The sequence below is a fragment of the Phoenix dactylifera genome, chromosome 17 (assembly GCF_051530095.1).
Source record: "Phoenix dactylifera cultivar Ajwa chromosome 17, Ajwa_hap1_PhDact_Kaust_v1.1, whole genome shotgun sequence".
Taxonomy (NCBI): Eukaryota; Viridiplantae; Streptophyta; class Magnoliopsida; order Arecales; family Arecaceae; genus Phoenix; species Phoenix dactylifera.
The window spans coordinates 11,245,306-11,264,973 of NC_143206.1; the positions used below are offsets into that span (position 1 = coordinate 11,245,306).

Sequence of the window (19,668 nt, forward strand, 5' to 3'; positions counted from 1 at the left end):
TGTATAGATTGTCAGATAAGACATTATCCATTTGGCTGCATTATTAGCTTTCTTGTAGACGCATTAATCTGAAAACCATCTGAAATTAGCAGTTAAAGGCTCAAGTTTTTTAAGGGCTGAAGTAATAGTGGTATTCGATTAAGTTGATTAGATTTTGTGAGTTTTCTACTTAAATTGGTTTGGAGTTGAAACCTAAGTTGTGACACACATCTAACTCAGATCATTACAAAGGCTGGGGATGAAATCAAAATTGAAGTGAGCAGGTAATACATATCCAAAAAACTAGAACTGTGGTCGGCAAGCATCTGATACAATTAACATAAAAAGCACGGGAATATTTTTCTTGCCGTCTATTGGAACAGTTACAAGTACTTGACCAGACTTTTGGTTCAGAAGCACCCGCATCTTCTTTTTGTCATACAAATCCACACCATATGACTGCCTTTCCAGCGAACATCCATAACTTTGAAAAAGGCTGAAATTGAGACTGGATAGATAGATGCTGCTTCGGCTGAACTAATTGCACTAATATTCTTGCCGCAAAGCAAAAGAGTACAACGGCTAGAATTTTTCCTCTCCATGGTTTACAACCACAAAAATAGAATGATTCTTGGTGCCACGCATCCCGATTGCTTTAATTCCTCAAGATAAAACAGTGGAAGATGGAATCATCCCCGTAGAACAACTTATATCCAGGCTTCGGAGATGGTGATTAGAAGATTTTCATTTGAGATGAGAAAAAAGCAGGTTATTTCGAGGTCTCACGGTGCAACGATACAGAATCTCACTCAAAAAAACTAGCTAAAAGATATTATTTAAACTTTTTGGATCTATCCATTGCATAGTCAATATGCGACTAAACACATATCTGCATGGATCCTCATATCTGATTCATAATCTTGTTATTTTTCAGAACATGCGAAGAATGCCCCCGAGATAAGTTTGATAAGAACATGGAACTGGCTCCTTAGACAACAGTTAGGCTCAACCGTCCAAATTAATAGTGAGCTTTAGTTTAGCGCTTAACGTCTATTAATATTTCTTTTATTTTTATTTAGAAGAGTAACAGCCTAAGGGCCACCAACTATTTCGTGGAACTGATGAAATAATTACTCATGTCACAGGGAAGAACACTCTCGGCAAGGTTCAAGCTTGAAAACCCTTCCAATCAAGGAGGGAGAGCAACCACCATGCTCCAGAACTTGGGCAAATTCCAAGAGTTTCTCACCTCAGACACCATAATGCTGCTACTAGGAATCAAACAGATAATGATGTAACAATGACTAAAATATAATCATCTAGTCGCTTATGCATTTTCATCAATATCCTTATTAACACTCTGCAATAAACAATCTTGTATAGCAGTTTTACCTATAAATTGGTAGTAAAACTGTTTTTTAACGGACCATTTTTGCCTTTTTGTTCCTTTTCCTCATTGTAATTTGTGTGAAGTGAAAGATACCTTATGTTGGTAAGTCATGATATAAAAGATCCTAAAATATAATTTTCTTACCTGCACTGAATAACCATGTAAGAAGAGAAAATTTCTGTCATAGGAGATTTAAATTAGACTTCAATATGAGCCTGATCAATTCTTAATGATGGACTGGTATCAGGTGCATGCATCAGTGAAATAATGCCAATCAAACTTGTTTCGCATATTCATGGAGAAGAAACAGACAAATATTGACTATAGCAAGTTGTGTCGACAGTAAGAACAGCAAAACCAGTATAGTGATGCACAAACAGCATAGGCTGGCCACTGTAAAACCCAAATCATCAAGGAACCACACAGTTCAGCTGCGGAATTTGAACCATCATAACCAACAAAACCACCCATACCATCTGATCGGCTGAAACGAGGCAACATATTTGTTCAAGAAATAATTTGCTTTTTTGTACTTAGAGCATTTATTTTTTGGTCCATGAACATGAAACAGAAACTATGATTACATCTGCAAACACTAGTAATCAAGCACAAAAATGATGCTAGAAGTTAGAAGTTTGTGGTATTCAAGATGAAATATGAAAATGATCCAATCACTCAGGTTCAATTTAGACTGATTTTAACTCTTCCATGGCTAAGAAAATAAGTGTTTTTAAGAATATCAGATAATATACAAGCAGAATGACAAATTTGTTTCCTTGAACTAGAGACAACTTCGTTCGGCGTAAGTCATAGACAGGTTTAAAAATAAAAAAGAGTACATAACAATAAAAGAATAGAAGGTATAGCTGCACCGGATTTACTACAACTTGCTAAGCCATTACATGTGCACCCTGCTTTGGGTTGGAAGGAGCTGCATGCTATTAAATGATAGCATACCTCAAACTATAGCCAAAGCTTCTCTGCACAGATATGTCGGTAGTTATTTGTTGCTCCTTTGTCAAATTATAGGAATTTATAATCCAAATGAATCTAGACAGGATAAATTTGATGCTCGAAAATCTGGTGCCCCATCAATTTTGCGTGCAGCTGCAAGCTAGAAAGAAAGCTGTAAGCCTAATCCAGCTTCCAACTCAAAATCCAGAAACATGATACAATGTATACAAAGTTGCGAGAGACAAAAATATGAATACTTCTAGGAAGCCATGTATACCTCAAACAATAGCCCAAAACTTCTTCCTGCAAATCAGCACAGGCTCCATTTTCTTGTCCTCATTTTTCAGCTTATGAGTTGCGACATCCCAAAGAAACTTTGGTGCAAGATCTCTGATTCTTGAGATAATAGAGTCATCATCTCTTATGATGACAAAACCCTGAAAGATTAAAATTGTGTAAGAAGACTTTGTGCTCTTAAACCATGATGACCTTTATTTGAATCAACACATGCATGTGAGAAATGTAACTTTAGCGAGGCCCGCCAATATGGAAGGGCATAAGAAATAAGAATTTATGAAATTTTCGGGGTAGATCAGTTCTCACTCATCAAAGCATACCACGTTCAAAAGAGTTATTTCTTCAGAAATTATTTTCAATATCTAACTACAGATTGTGAATTTGAACCAAGACTCCTAGTTACAAGTTCAGCAGAAAAAGAATAATTAAAGATTTAGTTTTCGAAAAATATGCTTGCATTAAAAAGGTAGACAAGACTTCTTTTGCAGAAAAAATGGATAATTATGCGAGCTACAAAAATTTTAAAGGGCTAACATAATCTAGGTCTTGATAATAGGAAATGGCTGTAGGAAGGTTTATGTTCAAAGACTGATATATGAAATTGTAACCAAGTAATACCGTAAGTAGAAGTGTTGGAATTGCTTTTGCAAGATGTCAACTTGTTCATGCACTACCTCTAGACGAGAGGGTGAGAGAGAGATAGAGAGATTGGGTGGCATTGGAGCTCAATTTCGACTTAATTAATACATGAAATTAAATTTGCATGGAACTCAAGGACCCACACATGCATCTAGGCCTAAGGCAATGAGGCCACGAGCATCAGGTCTTATCATAACAAAGGCTTGGTCTTGCATAGCCTGAACCCATGAACAGAAGATCTTATAGAATCTCAGAGGGAGATGGGCAAGCAATTGAATCATGTGCGTGCCTCATGCATGGTGTCTCCTATAGCTTGAGAAGGGTCCACGTAACTGCACAGAGGTCCCTTGTTAACTTCAGGTTGCATGGGAGAAAAAGCGCCCAATGTTAAGCACATAAAGAAAGCCCATACCAAACTTTGCACAAGACCTGGTGTGCATCCAGCAGGAATTGAACCTACAAATTTGCCAATTATGAGTTGGGCGCTTTAACCATTCCCACTTTACAACCTGTTGCTACCAATAGTAGGGTATAGAATAAAGTAAGGATGGATTCACACGTACTATTCCTTGACCACATTTGTCAAGGAGCCTAGTAATTAAAACCATGTCCATTTCTTCTTACAAGAACGAGCTCATTAGAATGATCAATCAGGTGCCTTTACACCAAAATCTCGACTCTAGCCATGTCAACCAGGTTTAAATCTAAGTCCAACTGGGTACAATTTGAAACTGAACTGTATCAACTCTAAATAGCTGTTCGAATGTGTTTCCATATGAACCCTGACCAGGATAGCCTAAAATTTAGACTCATGATAGCGGACAAGGTTCAAGTTTGAGCCTCGTTCAACTTCGTATTTTCTGGGTCTAAACACTAACCCAACATCTGTTCAAATATGCCTTGATGAGTCACAACCTGCTAGATGGTTCCACACATTCATCAATGATCGCTGATCCTGGATCAGGTTATAATAATCCTTATTAGATCTTGAACTCAAGTGGGTTGGATTCGAGCATGAGAGTGCATCCAATTTGTGTCAATTTTGGGTTCTAAGTGATAACCTAATTGGGTCATTAACACATCCAAGAACACGAGTTCATACAGCAATGCCATAGATGAGTTTCAATCATGTCAAAACCTTGGTTGTGGTTACACTGGGATCAAATGAATCTGGTTCAAGCATGAGCACGAGCCTACATGTAAAATGAGCCAACATTGGGTTTAAGTGTTTGTCCTATTTGTAATTGATAATGTTTGATTCATATCACAGCCAGCGACATGAGTAAGCCATCACTGCAAGATTATGTATTATAGACCCATCACATCCTTGTTAAATATTCTTCTAAACATCCATCAGTATTAAAATTGTGTACCCTGAACTCCTCAAGTAACATACAACCTTAATCATCATCTCCTGCTTTAACTGGCGCCTCTATTTGTCATCACTGGAAGATCTAAATGAAGCTTTGCAAAAGCAAAAGAATCCAAGATAAATTCTTCCTCTTTTGTGGCTCATTAGTTCTGCTACTGTTGTTTGATCGCCTTTATCTGATTATGTTATCACACTTGACATCTTACACCACAAAGACTATAAACTAGTCAAGGATTTTTCATTCAAGTTAGAAACTTTTCAGGCTTTAATCCAAGCATGTTTAAACATCTTGTTCCCCTCTCTTGCTTTTTAGCTTTGACACCCATCATCGTCATCCCTTTTCCTGAGTCGCCCTCCAATTATTTTCCTCCTCTCATTTTTCTTTGGCCTAGCTGTTCCTAGTTAGATTTTTGAATTGGCATATCAATTAAAAGTCATATATAGCTCATACCAACATTTATGCTAAGCTAGTTATCATAATAACAGCTAGACAAATTCCCTTGAACTAAGCATCAAATGTCTTTAGATTACCTAGTCCCCTGTTCAGCAAGATTATTGGAATTTATAAATAAATCAAGCTGAAAAGCAAGTAGTACTCTGTTATTCAAGTACATGTTATCTTGCCATAGACAGCATGGCAAAAAACACATTACTATCACATGTTCAAATTCTATCCTAAGAGAACAGCCTTGATCATCTGTGGAATTTTTTTTACTTGCGCAAGCACGCCATTTGCATATCTGAACAAAAACATTTGGCAGAGTTTCAGCTTTTCCAGATATTTTCCAAGGACCTCTGAAATGCAAAAGCATCAGGGATAACTGTTTTCTTATGTAGCTAAATAAGAAGTAGAATGCTAATTTCTTTCTGACTACAACTTATATGTACCCTAAAAGTCAAAGAATACACTTGTGACAGCTTAGAATATCACTATTAAACTGGTAAGTTCTTCAGCAGTTTAATGCATGACAAATGCACTATATGTTTACATATTTTAAGATGTTTATTATAATATCTAGTGTATAATCATTAGTGGTAACCAGCAAAGCTGAAAGTTATAGGATTTACTCGGCAAACATGTTGCTACAATTCTGTTCAACAGCTAGGCACAAGCAGCATATGAAACCAAATCTGCAATTGACAAAGATGATGCAGAATAGGCAAGCATTGAAATTGGAAATGGTAGGCACGAGGCTGTAAAGTGTCCAACAAGTTTACCTATATTTATATTAGCAGATGCTTGACATGTCATAATCTCTAATGTAATTGTTGAGGATAGTAGTTGATTCCCATTTGACTCTAATTTTGACATACTTAAAAAAAAACCCCTTTATGCGAGAGACGCCAGTCCTAAATGACACATCCTATATCTTTTTCCTTTCTAAGAAAAGAAGTCCATTTGCTTTTGTATTCCCTCAATCTTTTTCTCTCTTTTTCCTAAAAAATCCTTTCTGTTTTTATTTTTATTTTTTTCTTTTTCTTTTCCACAAATCAAAGAAAATTGAGGAGTTTCAATCAAACATTATTAGCTTAAAAATTGTGTTATATTTAAGCAGCAAGAGTAATAAAAAAAGATACCCGAGGGCGAAGTATCCGGTCCATCTCTAGCATGATATCTTCCATCAAGCAACCTTCCCCACGATCTTTATAATGAGAGAAAAGATGATAGGCATGCAGCAGGTCATATGTACGTGGGTATGTTGAGAAAGGCTCACACCTATATTACAAGTATCAATAGATTTTAATACCACATATTAAGAAACCCTACCCAATAGCTATATATAAGAATGTATAACATCCCACCAGTCATGAAATGCACCAATTAGTCCACGATCATACATAGCAGACAAGCTGTTGCTCATTGTTGCTGGAACTATGTTCATCACCCACATAGGCAAGGTACTCAATGCCACAGAAAATCCACCATAACAAGCGTTCATGTCCATAACATTGCGGATCTCCATCTTGTTGACACCAATTAATCTCCAATACTGCCGGACTTGTTCTTGCCAAAATCTAGTGTTTTGATCAAAACTTTCTGGAGTAACTCCTGTTAAAAATATATTACAAAACTGTCAACTGAATTGCAACCTGAAAACACACTAAGCAATGATATTCATTTTCATAAATGATAATTGTAGGCTTATTCTGAAAATAATCCAATGATTAAACTAGAATTTTTGGTTAGGACATTTTTAGATTTCAATAAAATAAACACAAGATGAGTAGAGTTAACTTTATATTTGGTTATAAACTTAACAATTTTTAAAAAGAATGAGGGGGCAGGGGAGTTGGTTTGCATGATGGTCACTGGCCACTACTCTTTGCCTTTCACACCTCCCACATGAATGGAAGTTGGCTTTACAGAGAAGACAGAGGAAGTAAGTGGAAGGGGATTGGTGAAGGCTGTGTAATTCATTAACCTGAGAAGTCAAGAAGAACCCATGAAAAAAGTGCTTTACAAATATCCTAAATATCTCAAGATTGAAGATTCGACAGCCTTCCTGATTCTCCAACTTTCTGTCCTCCCACATCCTCTCCTTGGCTGCCCTAGAAAAAAATCCCCAGTGCACAATCCATGGGAGATATGAAAAATATGGTAATTGGGCATCCAACCAGGTCCTGAGTTTACAAATTGTCCCATTTCCTGACATTAGTAGTTATTCCATTTATTTAATTCACTCCAACATTTGCACTTTGCCTCAGATCACAAGATTATTATACAAAAACTTTTTCAAAAAAATAAAATCAAGTTAACTGTTCAATATATGCTCATTTATGAGTCTGAGATCCAGTTTTTACTGGTATTAGTTGTTGGATCGACTTGATGTTTCTTCTCCTGAAACTTGCAGCTGATTGAGTATAAATATCAGGGCACGACTTGACATATAAACAACTGTCAGAATGTTTATTGATTATTAGACAGATGTTAATCTTTTACCAGATCTGAAAGACTAAAAAAAGTCTCTGTATCCTTGTTCAGGATGGTGGGTTACATATACTAATATAATGAATAAACAAAACGCCAGGGCCAATGCTTTGAACCATTCAAGACATTCATGCTTCATAGCATCCATAAAAAAAGTTCACTAGGTTCTCTTTCTGAGACTTCACACCTCATCAGCACCAATTATATCCTTTCAGTTTCTCTTTTCTTTCACTAAATTTGACGCATTTACCTCAAACTCTTCTAACAGCACTTCTTCTAGTGTTCTCACAGAAGGCATTATGGGTTCAAATCATTGTTGCCTGCATCTAATGCTCCTAATCTACTTGAGTTTCATTTACATTAGGAACTGGTTAGCAAGTTAGCAAGTCTTCAAATCTCATGTGTCAGTCAAATAGTGGTGTTCCTCTACTGGCAATATAAGCAATGCATTTGCTTGTACAAACTCAGGAGTTGAAGTAACAGGATGGTAATGAAAAAACACACAAAACCCTGAAAATTTCAAGAAACTTGTTGGTGACCGTAGATCGGAAACAGATATTTAGAAGCTTCTTTTTACTGCCTTCATATTGCCAGCACTCAACTGTTATGAATGTCATCAGTAGTGAATTAATATCCAGCTATACTTTAAACAGAGAATGCAACTAGGGTTATGGTACATTAATTTATTCCAATAACATTATATTGCATAACAATGCCTTTAGTTTTCGCCAAAAATGACTGCTTAAACAACACGTCTGATATGTCACATTAGCATCATACTCAAATTCTAGATAAATAATGCAAGGTCCAGATGACAATCATATGAAAAGATGCCAGGGGAAACAATGAGTTCATTCAGTAACCATACAAAAATACATAGTATTCATTAATTTGTCACATTATTTAAGGCAGATAGTTGGATTCTGTAGAAATTAAACAGTTCAACACATCATGTAATGTATCATGAATAATCTAAGGACTTAAGTAACATATATATGTAACCAAGCAGACAGTGCTCTGTTAAGGTTTAAAGAAACCAAGTTGACTGGGAAACAGTTCCATTATGATCTAAGAAATAGTTGCAACAGACCCGTGTACTAGCAACTCCTCAGCAAACAGAAAACAAAATAAAAATATGTGAAACAGAACAAAGTAATGTCTACATGAGCAAGGAAGATCCAACTAACCCATTTTCTCCAGACTTCTGGAATATACTGAAAGCCGGTCAGGTCTAGGAGGGAGTTTCTGAATATGTGACTGCTCGGTGTTTAACCACAGACAGTTTCTTAATGGAGTTTTCCATGATGGCATAGAATCATCTACAGGTTCACATATAGTCACTAGATTTTTCTCAGCATTCTGTAGCCGGCATGATTCATTATCTGGTTTCAGCCATATAGCAGTCTGGACCTGTTGAGAAATGAGTCTCCAGCACATAGCTGTTGTCAAGTTTATTAGTTTCTCCCAGATAAGTGGGTAATTTTTGTCTTTTCTATAGGCAGGAGGAGCTGAGTACACAAAGTATCCATTTGGTCTCAAAAGGCGATCCACTTCTTTGAGCAGTATACCCTCTTTGACATTAAAAAAAAATATAAAGCCAAGTGAGCATCAAAATAAAGAAAAAGTTAAGTAAAAGTATATGGGAATTCCATGGTCTAATTAAAGATTATTCATTTTGTGAAGAATCAATCATTAGATAAGCCAAGAGTTTATGAGGGAAGGGAAATAAAAGGCATTGCATATCTTTTGGCACAGTGACCTTGGAAAAAAAAAGAGCATCGCATATTTGTTTGGCATACTGAACTTGCAAACCTTACTGAGATACTAATTTTCTAATATAGTTTAATAATTCCCAGATGTTCTAACAATTATTGAATTCATTAATGCCATAGGAAATACACTTCCACAGACTCCTCGTAAAACCTTGAATGAAGTCTCATTTAAACAAGCAATTTCTTTCTCTCTTCCAACATCATAACCGTAATTGAGAGAATCGACTAAGATGGTCAAATAGAATTTCACAGGAATAGATTGCTACATATGCTTGACATAAAATTCATGAAAAGCAATGATTACAATACAAATGCATCTCTCCTAAATGTTCATTTATCAATTGGTCCAACAGTTCCAATTCTATGAATCTATGGCAACCTTGTTGCTATGAGCCAGAAGCACCAGGGAAAAAATACTGCAGAGTCAAGCCATGGGAGGGAGGCCAAATCTCTCTCTCTCACACACACACACACACTCTCTCTCTCTCTCTCTTCCCCCTCTCATTTTTTATTAGGAATTGCTAACAAGTGTTCCCCATTCGCTGACTCCATCTGGTCTACCTCAGTAAAGCACAAATTCTGTAACAGGGTACTGATTACAGAATGTATGACTTTATTCCTATTTTTATAACAATTAGACCCTGGGTTTGGAAGGAGTATAAATAAATAAAAAGGATGTTTTTTCTTTAAATATGAAAGAAATAATAAACAGAAGTATTCCCCAGTATCTCAGTTGGGCCAATCCAGCCAATTTCAAGTTTATTTCTGCTATCTTATGATAAATACCTGAAAAGAAATCCACATAAGTAATGAAGATTTTATGGAACATGGTGTGAAGCTTTAGCCAAAATTACAAAATTGATAAAAACAATTTGGTTTTGGCCCAAGCTAATTAAAAAAAAAAACAGGGAAAGGTTTCAGCTAAAACAAACTTATAGGCCCAAGTTTACTATATATATTAACAGTTTGCACTGTCCTTTAATAATATTTTTATAATTCCTTCAAATTCCACAAACTATTCTTTAAAATTGAATGTAGAATTTCAAAGTTATGACAGGATACGGAAACACTGATATTGGGTTCAAAAGAAATATAGACAAGTAAATGTTTTGATATTGGTTTGGTTATCCTAATGTTTAAATCTCATAAGCGATTGTAATCAGGCAAAGAAATATCACATCCCAAAATGATGTGAAACATGACCCTTTAACTTTTCATTCTGACGAACAGTATTTTAGCAAGAAACCACTGAAATAAGACATTAAAAGGTCCCACACAACACAATAGATAATAAAATGATGTCTGATTTATTCTTGAATTATTTTATTTTTCTTTTAACATTTTCTACCGTTTCCCTTCTTCTTTGGCTCAGCTGCCAAAAATTGAGCTATAACTAAAGAATCCACAAAAATCTCCAGGCGTAAAACTCATTTAATCAAGGAAAAAAAATCGAGTGATCAGATCTTCAGAAAATGACCTACCATTCTAATCATTAATCAGATATTTTGAAATGCTTTGCTATCTAACCATGATTGAAGAACATGAGATAACTCAAACTATTTGGTATAGAGGAAACAACTATACATATTGAAATGCATGTTTAGATATATTTGATAAACTTAACCTAGAAAAGAAAATAGAGGGCCAGACTCTATAAGAATATATGCGATCTTAGTATACAAAAAAAAAAAAAAAACAACGTATAATAGTTTAGTTGTTCCATGTATAAACTGCTTTTATTTTTATCTTGGGATCATCAAGAAAATTGAACAACCTGACATGTTCTTCTTGAATCAAAATTCTTCTGTTGTATCATCTAGAAACTTAACAGCTTTAGATTTGGTATAGCTAGCAGAAATAGGATAGTTTGATGATGCTTTTATTTAATTAGCTAAGACATATCTGGAGATAAGAAGATTTTTAGAGCTTATCCTGGGCCGTGGTCTCAAACAACTCACTTGAAAAATCCTAACATGAATATGACTTTGGCATTCAAGATACATGAGGAAAGAGAGATGGAGGATACGTAATGCATAATTGGTAAGGAAAATAGTCTATTGCACAAAATCGATCGACATCCTTCACAAAATATAGATACACTGAAATGAAAACAAAATGATGTATATGCACATTAAATATGTGCAGCATCTGTATCCCTAGGAAAAAAAATATGAAAAGTTTCTGTGAACTTGTTTTAATATTTTAGCAATTGTCAATTCTACAACTAAAACCAGAAAACAGAAAATAGCACTTCTTAACATACAATGTGTGTGATTTAGAACGGTATCATCCAGAAAGTTTGTGAATGGATCCAATTGTGCATTGGCATCATAGATAACATGAAACCATGGCTAAAACTACTGCATAATCTCCTGAAGCTTAGCAAGATTTACCATTTTCATGCCAGTCAACACGGCACCGTGAACAATGAACCATTTCAAATGAGTTTTGGGGTAAAGGTAATTGTTTTGTGGCCAATACAGAAATCATTGCACTAATTCCTCGCTCTAAAGCAAATTGAATCTGATTTTCATGGCCATCTTTGGGAGCAAAAGACATTGTCTGAATGTCTAATGGCAGTAGATAAGCTGAAAAGCTGGCAACACCACAACCAACATCCAACACTTGAACCACTCCTGCTGTGCGTAGATCGCCTGTCTCATTAGTTGCCATATTTCCTAACCTGCATTTAACAAATAGAACCATATTACTTTGGAATAAACCATTTGTCTTGTATGATAGTGGAAATAAGAGAATAATGATAAAAGATATTTTCCTGAACTAGAGGGAGTGAAGAGATCCACAACTTAAGTAGCATTCGAAGAAGGCAGTTCTAGGAGTATAAACTTAAGTAAACAAGGTTACCTAGAAAGAAAAACAATTCAAATATCAAAACTAGTGATATGTTCCCAGATTGTTGCCGTCCTGCCAATATAAATGATGTGTATTAATAGTATATGTAAATGAAACAATATGCAAATGTACCTTTCAATGTACTCAGAAGCGCCATGCTTGAAATGAGTTCCCCCACCGGGGAACCACCAGAGCTTACCCTTTTCATGCACCCAATTTTGCCCTGCTTTGACTTCAGCAAGATGCGAATGATTGACATTACTGTGCCAAACATAATCCCTACTAGTTGGCCATTTTATTGGTATCTTATAATCATTAGGTGGGGGAACCAAGCAAAATAATCGCTTTTCAGGCAGAGGGCAATGGCTTTCGAGCTCTTCTCTCCTAGAGGTATCCAAATTTTGAAGTATGCTCTTTATATAAGTTCTATCATGGCAAGGAATATATTCATTGTATTCCAGAGGGCATACATTCACTCCACTTTCTGGTATGATGATTGATTTTGTTCTAAATGTAAGAGCAATTCTATTTTTGAACTGCAGTTCACCTGCAAATGATAAAAAAATAAGGTTGTTAAGGCTGCTAAGATACTAGACTTAGAGAAGCTTTTTAATAACTCTTGAGAACTTTTGCAGGATAACTGTGCAGGACCGCTGTTTCTGCCTGCCATTACCATATATGACCATGGGTCTGAAAGAACTGATGAAGCAAATCATATTATGGAAGCATAAGCATATTTATAATTTGGACAACTTTAAAATATTCCCTGGCACTCATATGTCTGTACAAGATGCATATGGATAAATACTGCCACACAAATGCTAAAGACAAGTTGCATTATTTTTTTCTCATTTTTATTTGTTGAGAAATAAGAGAAAGCAACAGTCCTAGTCCAAAAATTATCCAAGTCCGGAAAGGAGGATTGGTCAGTTCTCAAGAATTAAAAAGGGGAAGCGGATGTATTCTGTAGCTCTGCTGACATTAGATAAGCCTTTTCGTGTTATCTTACACAAATTTCAGGAGGAAAATCATAATGGTTGAAGGAGAGTCAATATCTCATATCATACACAATAAAATAAAATAAAATAAAAGGAAAGCAAGCATTCAAGATGGGAGCCACTAATTCCTACATAATTATTCCCAGAGTTTGATAACATCAATTCTCACAAACACTCAAGACTAGTGAAAAACTCAAGATCTCATAACCCCCGCCCCCTAATTTGAAAAAGAAAAAAAGAAAAGAAAGGAAAAACGTTTCTTTTACCTAAAATAGCTTGAGGTGTGAACTAGTAATTCCCACATCATTAGTGCCAAATTGGACAACATCGCTACCAACTAACTTCAAAGATCCGTGAACACTCTGATGCTAAGGTAAATTCAAGATCTCATACAGCTTGGGAGAGGGGGGGGTGGGGAATCGCGTATCATTGACCTTAAGATTTGATATTTGAGCGAGTAACAACATGCACAACATTTTCCATGACAGATTGGTTTCACCAGTGACAAGATCTGAAAAAAGAGGGGGCCAAAGATGGATAAAAACCTTGGAAGGAGGAGGAGGAGAGACGGTACGGTTGGACGACGACGGAGGAGGGTTTGGGGCCAAAGAGGGTGCCGGCATAGAAGGAGGCGATCATGAGGAGAAGCCCCACCAGGATCAGCTGCACCGACCGTGAATCGAACGCTGCCGACAGCATCTCCTCCCTCCGTCTCCGTTACACCGCCTTGATCTTCTCTTTTTTATCGTCGTCTACTGTTCGCTCTCGATTTTTTTTTTCCTGCGACGGATGACTCGCGCGCATCTAGTGTGACAATAAAAAAAAAAAAAAAAAACAAAAAATAATATATTTTGGAGTTCTTTCTGACCTAGAGAGCTCCTCAAAATAGTCGGCCATACATAAGGCCACCGGTCTGTAGCTCCATTGGACTCTCTGTAGACATACTTGGCCTGAAAAGCAATGTCTTTATCTACCATGGCTCGAATGTTTCGAAGCAACGGGTGGCAGCCACCCATGCTGTCGATGCCCTCTGGATCCAGCCGATCATCGTAGCTGAGTCATCCTCGAGCTGAACTGCACTGGCCTATAAAACACGATGGGCTTGACACAGACCAGCTCAAGCTGTCCTCAACTCCGCCCTAGAAATAGAATTGACACAAATCAAGTACTCACCAGTAACAACCACCTTAGAGTCTGAGCCTCTAATCATGAAGACAGCACCGCCCCTCTTTCCACCATCCAGCATGCATCCGTCAAAGTTGACCTTGAGAAAACTTGGAGGTAGGGGTTCACACGTAAAAAACACCGTCGATGGCGTTACAAGAGCAAATATAGAGCTCCATATGCCTCGAGTTATCAATGACTTGTCTGACGGACCTGCATAGGTGATCTCCACCGCCTGTACATGGGTCTGCTCCATGATAAACCTGAGTGTAAGGCTGCTCTTTCCAAATATTCAGGCATTCCTATCCAACCAAATATGGTAAGCAGTATAAGTCGCCTCCGACATTGAGCTCGAGTCAACTCCCTCACCGGTAGGCCGATCCTTCGGGAGAGAGCGTCGCCGCGCCACCTTCGCCGGTTTTTGCCACCCGTCCAAGTCTGATAGCGAGCTAGGGGAACTAGGCGGTTGGGAGGCTTCTGCGACCTTGAGGAGGACAATTCGGGGTTGACTCGGTCATCCTCCTATAGTTGTGACCGACTCCTTATGGGTGCCAACCAAGGGCCAAAGATTGGTCGTCAGGTCTCCTTGCTAGAGCTCAAGTCCGGCTCCTCGTGGTCTCTGCCGGTTTCCACCACCATGGGGCAAGCGACCACGTCCTCTCCTGCTCGATTCGCCTGCAGCCATAGTAAAAATCAAGCACGTTCTCATAGACAAAGGGCTGCCACAATACCCTCACCTTGCCCTTAATCTAAATGCTGGGCAGCAGCGGTGCAGTGGCGTCGATGGCCACCTTGACCCTAGCGAAGCCCATCACCTTTTGTTGCTCCGTTATCCTGTCAACGGTCGGTCAGCCATCGCAGCGATCTGTAGGATCGTCGCGCTCAACTAGTATTCCACTGAAAGCCTCGACAGCCAGATCCAGACCACCACTATTTTCACCGCGTCCAGCCTCGGAACAAAGTTGGGATCCCATAGCTTCATGGCTGGCAGCTGCCCCGCCACCACCCACGGGCCACCGGTAAAGACGAGGTCTCGGTCAGCTGTTGTCTTAAAGGGAGAGCAAGGTGGTTGTCGGCAAGCGGCACCACTTCTATGTCATGCTCTATTTTTCTTCGAAGAGCGACGTCCCGAGCTATCTATTCTGCCAACACTCGACGGCCAAAACTCTGGACGACGACCACCCGGTCTTCCCACTCCTTCCTCAACGCCTCGATCGGCTCTTCCGGTAGCTTGAGGACTGTCGTGAAGTGTCGTCGGAGGCTCTCCACCTCCTTCTCCGAAATCAGGTACGTCGTCCAGCCCTTCGGCTTTGCCCGACCACCCTTTTCCTCCCCCTATATCGGTGGTCCCCGACTTCCACCAGCGGTTGAGCCACCCACTGCTTTGCTCGCCCTGCTCGTCATCTCTGCCATCATCGATCGCATATGACTTTCAAAGCAACCGCCCTAAAGCGAACTAGCCGTTGTCGTTGATGAGTTGGCCTATCAATATCACTTAACGATTGCCCTTCTATTACTAAACAAAAATCTAATAATATATACTTATCGATATATTAAAATAGTATAATTTTAAAAGGTGAAGCATGATCATATACGTATAGAGATATGAACTTCTTCAATGCAATCATTTTGGTATTTGGTAGGATTTATAAAGTAAAAGAAAGAGATGGATGGGATTTTGATAAGAAAATAGTAACCCACATTCGATGGGAGAGCAAACATATTAATGCGAAGTTTGAATGATAAAAAAATAAAAAATGCTGATACTGCAAGGAAAAAATTATAAATCTTCTAAGATATTAGATGGAAACTGAAAAATCTATTCCATATTTTGAATTTTAGTTTCCAAATAATTGTCGGTTTTACACTTGACCTAGCAGGAGACTCTCCTGAGAGCCCAGGTTAAGCCTAATCAAGGGTAGATACTCTAATCGAAGATTAATAACAAAACGAGAGACAAACCATATTGGAAATTTGGAGCAAAGCAAAGAACTTTTTCTAGAGATTATACTTACCATCCTAATTGGTGACAACAAATTTCTTAAAAGAGAATTAAAGATTATTGAAGGAAATTATGTATTGTTCTTTTCTTTTATTGAAATTGTTATGGATGTACATTTAGATAACGAAATTTTAATGACAAATCTCATAATTATATTTTAGCTCTTAATTAACAAAAATTGTGAAATTAAAGTTTTAAATATGATTTTTATTTGATTTATAATCTCATTTCATCAACATTAATTGAAGATTTGAAGATAAAGCATGATTAGAAAAATCTACAAAATAAATAATTATTTGCGCTAATAAAAATATAAAAGTAAGTTTCTCTAGAAACAAAAGGAGGAAAGTAAAAAATTATTTGCCTTCTAATTGTTCTCTTCCACCAACTCTAGTATTTTTTATCAACAAGCAATCAGTTGTGTGTCTTCAAAAAAGTTTATCTTTATATTTGATGTTACTTAAAGCAAGATATTAAAAACTTATTGATTAGCTAAAGCTTTTATAATAATAAAATGTAATATATTAGAAGGCTAAAAGTTTGCATTAAATGGAAGGAGGACAGAAAGAGAAAACGAGGTACTGAGATCAATTTCAGTGCGTGCGTGTGCGTGTGAGAGAGAGAGAGAGAGAGAGAGGCATGGGAGGGACGGAAAGAAAGTAAAATATTTTTGGTGGAAGAAAGAAAATAAAATGTTATCAAAAAAATAAAATAAAAAAGAGAGAATGTGGGAGTGACTAGAGAATTATCAATTTTAATTGAGCAATTTGATCAAGTTTACATTAATAAGAAGTTTTCTGAAAAATTAAAAAGAGGGCACATTGATACGAAATTTTTAGAGGGATGGCGATTTTCTAAAATCTTAGACGGCTTCACCTCCTTGCTTTCATTTGTCTTAAGACTTGTCTGGTTCGCGGAAAAAGAGGGGGAGAAAGTGTAGTCAACGGAAAATTAAAGGGATGCCTCTTGTTTGGTTGGAGTTTCAAAGAAGAGAGATGAAAAGGTCGTATTTCTGTAGGAATATTATTTCCACGTTTCATAGAAAAGTCTTTCTCATGAGAAATATGGAAAAGTTACTTTTCTGTGAGCCGGAAATCGAAACATCTTTATTTTTTTCTAAAAAGGCCCTTCAACTATTCCTATTTGATTTAAAGCATTAAAGACCTAATTTTTATAGAAATTACGCATAACTTTCTTAGAAAAGTGGATGGTCAACCAAACATAAGTACTCTGTAAATCTATTGCTTTCCTATGGTCAACCAAACATGCCAAAAGTACTTTACTAGGCATCTTCTTTTCAAGAATTTGCTTTACAAAAATTATATTCATATGAGAAAAAATGCTTCCCGCGAACTAAGCAAGTCCTTAATTCCTGCCAGAAGTACTATCTTATTTTGTTAAAAATATTTGAATATGATAACAAATTGGAGGGTACAATACTATGATCGGGTTCATGTAACTAAATCTCATGTTATAATACATAATCTTGTTAAAAATGACCAAATGAGTTTTTATTACATTGTCTTAGGCTATTGATTTCACCAACCCTCAATGATAACTTGATAGTACGATTCATAATTTAAACTAAGAAAAGTAAAAGGAAAGGAAAGGATGGAAAACATCAATTTGGATAAATTAGTCATGCACGCTTGAATCAAGAAAAAAAAAGAAAACTAATAAAAATTAGAAACTAAAAGCTAATGATTTATGATGTCGTGAGTACTCAGAAAGTGATTCAATTTGATTTTTTTAAATACAATAAAATATTTTTATTTTTATTTTCATGAGAGAAAATATGGTAGATTTTCTATTATTAGACTTTTTTCGATATATATTTTTGGCAGAATTTTTCTTCATCCTTATATTTTTTTCTCAAAGCGCTCTTTATTGGGATCCTACAAATAGAGTAAAACCGCAAGAGTTATGATATAACAAAATTTTTATTATGTCCATTAAGCATTTGCTCAGATATTATTATCCTTTGCCCCTTGGGCAAGAGGATGGTGACTCGATTTCTATTGGTTAGGATACATGGTGGAGATTAGTCACCCATATTTTAAGGGAAAAAATGCACAATATTATTTTGATCTCTCACTCCTGTACAGGAGTGGCAAACTTCAATAAAAGGTCGGTTAAATTTTCAAGATTGTTGGTGGCGAACATAAGAAGGTGTCCTAGAGGCTGAGCGCAGGGCGGCCTTGTCAAGACTGGGTCATGTCCGACATGTCGTGGATGCTAGAGAAATTCTTCTTGAGGGGGACTCAACTACAGTGATCAGCTAGATTATGGAGAGCATCGATAGTGTGCATGAGTACCACCCCCTATTGCGTGATATCCATGGCCGAAGGCATGGAATTCTAGGCCAGGCATGTCTTTAGATAAATGAATGGGGCCGTAGACTAGGTGGCCTCGTATGTAGGCGACCATTCCGGAAGTACCCTATGGAGTGGGGAGAGGAAGTTACTTATGGCGCTTCGCGATTTGCTATTTTCTAATTTTGTTGGATACAGTTGTACTACGTTTGTACGAATCACCCAGTTAACCAAAAAAAAAACCATAAGAAGGTTTTGTTACATATTAAAGAAGTGTCATCAGAGTCCATTAGCAAACTCAAAATATTGAGTGAAGCAGTTAACATCTAAACGAAAGCATTTCCTATGCCATAAAACCATATTGTCTGTTTATTATTCTTATTTTCCATTTCTTCCATCTTCATATTTCCCATAATTTAAGATGCTAGTTTCCAAAAATGAGGCCAAAGCAAGTACGAAATTGAAGGTTATGAATCCAATGAAATTGGGTATTGGCAAGACAAAATAATATTTCTCGCAGATGATTTGAAGATTTATTCCGACACCTACAAGATAACGGAAAAAGGATAAAGAGGTCGAATTGCTTTGTCATAGACATCTCGGACTAGTCATCTGATCACCTGTCCAACTTTTGTGCACAAGCAAAGTCATTGTGCATTTGATTTCAAGACACCCAGCAATAAACTCATTCTTGAATGAGTTCGTAAGTTCAAAACCATTGTCAATAAGATTCTGACATCTAATATTGATGTATTAAAATCATTTCAAGTGGGAACCATTGTAACAAAATTCACACCCTATTCGACCTAACATTGGGAAAAAAGTTGTTCATATAAAAGATGTGAATTTTCATTGGAACATATTCATAGGCACCTTTGCATTAAAAAGAAACATTACCTTGAAAACGTGGAGGAAGATCCATTTTCCAACATAAATGTTCTTGATAAAAGTGGATCTAAAATTGGAAAGAGTAGATTGAAGAAACTTAATAAGGCTATACAGCCACA

At 36.9% G+C, this 19,668-nt stretch overlaps 1 protein-coding gene across 2 annotated transcripts; it reads right to left on the reverse strand.

The window, feature by feature from the left end:
• Positions 1–2,129: 2,129 nt before the first annotated feature.
• LOC103714659 (putative methyltransferase PMT7) lies at positions 2,130–14,098 on the reverse strand. Of its 2 annotated transcripts, none has more exons than XM_008801988.6 (8): positions 13,729–14,098; positions 12,318–12,732; positions 11,726–12,015; positions 8,748–9,131; positions 6,435–6,681; positions 6,210–6,348; positions 2,601–2,760; positions 2,130–2,476 (listed from the first exon to the last, which is right to left on the reverse strand). In XM_008801988.6, exons 1-7 carry the CDS (start codon positions 13,880–13,882, stop codon positions 2,602–2,604), a joined length of 1,788 nt encoding a protein of 595 aa, XP_008800210.3. In that variant the 5' UTR covers positions 13,883–14,098; the 3' UTR covers positions 2,130–2,476; position 2,601. The 2 variants fall into 2 exon arrangements, with proteins under 2 accessions (XP_008800210.3, XP_008800211.3); XM_008801989.6 differs by having other exon boundaries at positions 2,130–2,483; positions 13,729–14,093.
• Positions 14,099–19,668: the final 5,570 nt, after the last annotated feature.